At 37.5% G+C, this 6,588-nt stretch overlaps 1 protein-coding gene across 1 annotated transcript; it reads left to right on the forward strand.

The window, feature by feature from the left end:
* The first annotated feature begins 5,100 nt into the window (after positions 1-5,100).
* Positions 5,101-6,084, forward strand: LOC113336217 (plant intracellular Ras-group-related LRR protein 8-like). Its single transcript, XM_026582193.1, has 2 exons — positions 5,101-5,487; positions 5,567-6,084. The coding sequence occupies exons 1-2, from the start codon at positions 5,383-5,385 to the stop codon at positions 5,885-5,887; spliced, it is 426 nt and encodes a 141-aa protein (XP_026437978.1). The 5' UTR covers positions 5,101-5,382; the 3' UTR covers positions 5,888-6,084.
* The last annotated feature ends 504 nt before the right edge of the window (positions 6,085-6,588 follow it).

Here is a 6,588-nt window from a genome sequence, read left to right on the forward strand (position 1 = left end):
TAGTCCCCCAATAAGTCCAATGAAATTATGGATGACATATCCCACAGGATAAGGAAGGATCTACACATGTAAACAATGCACTAATGCAGCTTAAAGTCAATATGATGTGGATTCTATTACTAAATGCCTGTTCATTTCCATCAAGAACAGAACAGACCAAGCATACTGAACCCAGTTACGTTACGTGTAATACATCTCAAGAAAATACTAGTTAACTTAGTTAAACTAATTTTACTGTTCAAAAATATTTTCACATCAGAGAAAGAGAAGAAGAGTGAAACATCAATGATTTTAAAGTGGCAAGTGGGAGTCTTGCCTTTAAAAGGGCCGACCGGCCTAGGCTTTACCTTGGCAAGTTGCAATAATCGTAAATGCTGACATGAGCCCTAATATGAACCTAGTTCAGTAGTGTCGAAAGTACACTATCAGATTTTTCTTATAAAAGAGAGACAATAAATTGTGTAGCTATCATATATAATAGTCCTTCAAATTGCTTCTCTTGGTTCACATTTTCAATTTCTAATGGATTCATATGCATCACTTTTTACTGGAAGAAGTACAATTACTGTTCTTCTAGTAATGTTGTTTATGGTAATATATGGTGTAGTAGAGATCAGAGAAAACACTACTAGTGACCATGCTGGTACTTCTTCTTACGTTCATGGAGAAGTCACTGGTAATGGTCATCCATTATTGCTCGAAAGTTGATGATGGTCGCCGGTGATGGCCATAGATATGACGTGCGTCCGGCTGGGACACGGAAAGCGGTCACAGGGTTTTATTATAGGAACCGGTTTCCTCCTCCTAAGGGCAATTACTTTATATATTACTCTCCTCCATGGAACTCTCCTCCATCATGGTCTCCTCCTACTCCAGCTCCTCCTCCTCCACCGCCACCTGGTCCTCCATACAAATAAAGAGGATGGATCCAAGGAAGTTTCCTGGTTTGTTAACCTCTGAGAATCATTGAGAATTTATTAATTAGTAGAATCAATGATATTACATAGATCTTTTAACTATGGTTTTGATCATATCGCAGCAGCAATAGCACCTTCGGGCTTCGGCGGCAACAACGATATCTCCAACAACATCAGTATATCACCAGCTACATCAACAACACCAACCCAGTTACCGTAGCAATAACACCCCTCTGCATTCTGTAGTTGTGGTAATCGCTTTACTTTTGTTTAAATCAAACCAAACAAGGCCATTTAACATGTCCCTATGGTTTCTTCGAATGGTTGTAAAGGTTGAATCCTTAGTTCTGTATCAGACGAGACACTTTAGCTTTTATGTCAGTTCTTTGATCTCTTTATATGTATGAAGTCATCTTACCACATGCTTCTTTATTTTCGGGATGCAAATTGCAGCATTATCCTTGGTAATACAATAAGTTATACATCTACCCTGAGATTGCCACGAAATAAGAAAGGAATCACTAGATAAATATGGTTTTTCCACACCATATATGAACACCGCCTTTTCTTTCACCTTCAAGGTTCTAATTGTTTCATGTAATGGAAAAATATATCGGAAACCAAGTCGATTTTAAAAGCAATCTCTTAACACGCATGATTAAACAATTGACAGAATGTAAAGTAAAGATGAAAGAGATTTAACATTAACGAAAAGAGTCAAGTACAAGGATGGGTGATGTATATATAGCGACAACACAACCAAAAGATATCAAAACTAAACAACGAAGGTAAAGCAGTGAAAGGTAAAGCAGTAAAAGAGTAAAACAGTGAAAGGAGTTATAACTAACACCTCTCTTACACAGTAAAGAAAACATGTACTGCTAACACTCCCCCTCAAGCCGAAAGAAAGTGGTAGGTGCAAGGCCTTTAGTAAACAAGTCATCTAGATGGTGAGATGAAGGAACAAAACGAACAACAACAGTACCAACATCCATTAAGTCACGAACAAAGTGATAGTCTACTTCAATATGCTTGGTTCTGGCATGAAAAGCTGGATTAGAAGCTAGAAACTGAGCCCCCAAGTTGTCACAGTGCATCACAAAGGGTGTAGTAGGAGTAATGTGAAGCTCTTCAAGAAGACTAGACAGCCAAACAACTTCAGCAGCAAGCACACTGAGGGCCTTATACTCATCTTCTGTAGAACTACGAGAAACAGTGGGTTGTTTCTTGGAGGACCATGAAACCAATGTAGTACCCAAGAAAACACAGTAACCAGATGTAGAGCGTCTTGTGTCTGGGCTACCAGCCCAATCTGAGTCAGAGAAATTGGTAATAGAACTAGTGTCACAAGATTGAATAACTGTATCTGATCCAAGTGTCCCTTTAAGATATCTCAACACTCTTTTTGCAAGAAGCATGTGAATTGTAGTTGGAGAGTGCATAAACTGAGATATATAGTTAACTGCAAATGTAATGTCAGTCCTTGTAAGAGTAAGATACTGCAGACCTCCAACTAAACTCCTAAACTCAAGTGGATTAGTTAGCAGATCACCATCATGAATAGAAGCTCTTTTATCAGTGGAAGTTGGTGTAAAGCATGGTTTGCAGTCAATCATTTTTGCTTTAACCAACAAGTCAATAGTGTACTTCTTCTGAGTAAGAGTAATAATATCCCTTGAGGAAGAGAAAACAGCTTCAATTCCCAAAACGTAACAAAGATCACCCAAATCCTTCATAGAAAATTGAGAACTCATTTGATTAATTAGAGAATTTAAGAAAAAATCAGAACTTCCGGTGAGAATTATATCATCCACATATAGAAGCAGAACTGCAGTCTCATTTCCACAATGATAAATGAACATAGAAGGATATGCAACTGCCATAACAAAACCAGCATCAAGAAGAAAACCACTAAATTTTTCAAACCAAGCCCTTGGGGCTTGTTTGAGACCATATATAGACTTGTGCAGCAAGCAAACATGATCAGGATGTTGAGGATCCTCAAAACCCTCTGGATGCTTCACATACACCTTTTCTGTGAGATCTCCATGCAAAAAGGCATTGGAGACATCAAGTTGTCTAATGGACCACTTGTTGGATAAAGCAATAGTAAGTACTACTCTAATTGTTGTAGTATTCACCACTGGACTGAAAGTTGCATTATAATCAATTTCATCTTGTTGACTGCAACCTTGAGCAACCAGTCTTGACTTAAATCTGTCAATAGTCCCATCAGGCTTCAATTTTAATTTGTAAATCCATTTGCTGCCAAGAATGTTCATGTCAGAAGTAGGAGCAACCAAGGACCATGTATTATTCAACATTAAAGCTTCATGTTCTTTGTGCATAGAAGCAATCCATTCATCATGTTTACTTGCAGACTTGTAAGTCTTAGGCTCTTTAGGAAGAGACACAATGGAAGTAAAAGCAGTGTGAATAGGATGAGGGACAAAGTAGTTAGTGATGAAATCTGGCAAATGCTTAGGCTTGACTATGCCATCCTTAGCTCTTGTGACCATAGTATGAGAGGAACCAATTGGTGGTTGAGCAGGAAGATCCACATTAGAGTCTTCAAGATTATCAGAATCTGAACCAGTATTTGTGTATGTAAGATCTTCATTTGCATTCTCAGAAGCATCCTCAGTAAACAATATCATATGAATTTTCAAATACAGGAACTGGAATGTGTTCTATCTGAGGAGCAGAAGTAATAGTTGTAGTTGATGAACAAGAACAAAAAGGAAAGACTGATTCATCAAACACTACACCATTTCTGCCGAATAGTAACTAAAATTCGTAACGGCCCAGCAACCGTTACAAAATCGACAGTTCCAAAAAGCCGTTACAACCTAATTGTAACAGGTTGAAGCCGTTACGAATTTTTTTTGTGATTCGTAACAAGTGTCAGCTGTTACGAATCGTAACAGGCTAATTATTTACGCGTGCTGCCCACACGCTTGGTCACACTAGAGTCGGGTAACAGGTGTATTTGCGCGTGTGCCATTCAATCGTGTGCCATTTTTTTCCACCCAACATGGATTACGCTAGAGGATAATTTCACCCTTGAAGAAATGATTTTCCCCCATTCCCATCGAGTAAACCCCATTTCTCTTTTCCCATTCTCTCTCTTTTTTTCTCCCCCTTCTCATCGAGTAAACCCATATCTTATCTTCCCCCTGGATATTCAGATGTGCACCACATCTGATTTTAAGTCTTCTCAACTGAAGATTTCAGTTCTTCAATCATCATCATCATCGTCATCATCATCAGTTTAGGGTTTCGATTTCAGTTTCTCATCATCAGTTTTAGGGTTTTATCTATTCTGTTATCAAATCATCTGATATTTGAAGAATTGATCTTCAATCATCTGTTACGCGAGTTTAGGTTTTTGATTTCACAGATCTCTGTAAATATTTATCATCTGTAGGATTTCAGTTTGTTAATTAGATTTTAAGGTTTTAGTATTTCAATCGATTTTAGGGTTTCTTATTACTCGTTTGATTTGGTATTGAAATTCTTAGGGTTGGGTTTGATTCTCTGCAGACGAAGCCATATTTAATTAGGGTTTGATTTGAATCGTTGTAAACAGATTATAAACCTTCTCAATATGATGTACATAGTTATTATTTATGATTAGTCAATCTGAACTGAGAGCATATTAGATTTCTGATTCTGATTTACGATTTTAGTTGTGGTATGTACTGTTCATTGCATAAATAAGGTTTAGTATTAAGTTTATGTCTCTTTAATAATTATACATGATAGGTAGGGTTCATTGCTTAAATAAGTTTCAATTTTTTTCATGTAACTCATCTTTAAGTGTATGAATCAAGTATCAATCTTTTTTGCACATGTATTCATAAATCCAGTCAGTTGTACTGATATGATAGTATAGGAATTTAGTTATATTTGTTTTGATGGTAGTTTGCAAATATGCGTGTTGTCAAAGAGTTGTTGCTAATGTCATTGTTTGGATTTACAGATGCCAAGCTTTTGATTGGTAGGAGATTCAGTAACACCACTGTCTAGGGTGATATGAAGCACTGGCCATTCAAGGTTCTGTGCGGTCCAGCTGACAAGCCCATGATTGAGGTCTCATACAAGGATGAGGAGCAGCAGTTAGCTGCTGAGGAGATCTCTTAAATTGAAGGTCATACCTGAAAAAGTATGGGGTTGTGGGTATTCCTTAAGAGTATTGGTTTTATTCGATTTGAAGGGGATTGTAATTTTATTATGTTTGTAATTTGTCGTGCTATATGTATCTTGTGCAGTTTAACTTCATTACCGTCTTGATTGGGTGGTTTGGTCTCTCTAACACAACTTCATGTTGCAAACAACAAGCTGACTAATTTTCCACGTCTGGAAATCTTGAAAGTAAATAACAACAGGTAATACTCACGTTTATAACCATTTTCACTTTGTGAATTTTACCGTAGTTAAAGTAATTGCTCTCTCTAAATTATTCATGTTATTGCCTTGGTGGCAGGATAAGCTCAGTTCTTGGTGCAGGTTGATTTCAAATCTCTTGGTAGACTTGCCTGACACAGTTGGGAGTTTACGGAATCTTGAGGTACTCCAATCTCCTTTTTTCCTACCATTGTCAATTATCTGAATCATATCATCATTTACTTAGTCCCATGTTTGTGTAGGCTCTGCATCTGAGTAATAATGGCCTCAAATCCCTTCCTTCGATGCTATTCAAACTGTGCACCCAGCTCTCGACTCTTTATCTTCATAATACAGAAATCACCATTGATATTCTCAATCAGGTATTGACTTTTGATTCTTTTTTTTTCTTATCTAAAACTTGTGCAAGAGGTGATAGTCTTATGTATCCAAGTATTATGTCACACAAGCAGTTTGAAGGGTGGGAAAGTTTTGATGAGTGTCATAGATTAAAGCATCAGAAGCAACTGGATTTTATAGTTGGAAGTTATGGTGTGTTTGATGAATGTGCTGATAAAGATTAATAAGGTACTCAATCTCTCAAGTCGCATATTGCCGCTGTTAAACCGTTGTTAACAGTGTTTTGTGTCTGCAGGTGAAGTACTGCGTAGCTGCTTTTTTCTTGGTAGAGAAATCCTGTAAGAGCAATGGCCATTGGATTGAAGATACATAGCTGTTGTCGCGTTGGATTCCATCAGCTTTGTCTATCCTGCTTCAGATGCAGCAGTCTGCGGCATGAGAAGGATTTTATGTGAGTCGTGTTTGTGTTTATGTTAGCCTGTGACATGGGAAAACTTAGATATAAGTTAGGAACTTAGAAAGTTTTTTAAGTTTCTGTGAACTGAACTTTGAAACTTAGTAAATTTCTGTCTATGTATTCCCTCAGAATTTGATACTTAACAAAAAAAAATTGATACTTAGAAAAATTTGTGTTTTTTTTATATGAATGTGTAGATATGAATTGATTAGGTATAGTATGAATTGATTGAAAAATTATGCCACATAGTTCAAGATATCCAATCTGCAATGCCAGCATCAGTTGGCTCAAACTTGGCCAGCACCTCAAAATCTCCATCTCCACAGGGTGTTTCTGCTTCACCTCTATCATCTCCACAGGGTGTTTCTGCTTCACCTCTATCATCTCCACAAGCTGCGACGAGTTCACCAGCTGCATCAGGAGTACATGGCATGCCGCGTTGTTCATTACTGAACTTCGAGGGTGAAG

Source organism: Papaver somniferum, chromosome 1 (genome assembly GCF_003573695.1).
Source record: "Papaver somniferum cultivar HN1 chromosome 1, ASM357369v1, whole genome shotgun sequence".
Lineage (NCBI taxonomy): Eukaryota > Viridiplantae > Streptophyta > Magnoliopsida > Ranunculales > Papaveraceae > Papaver > Papaver somniferum.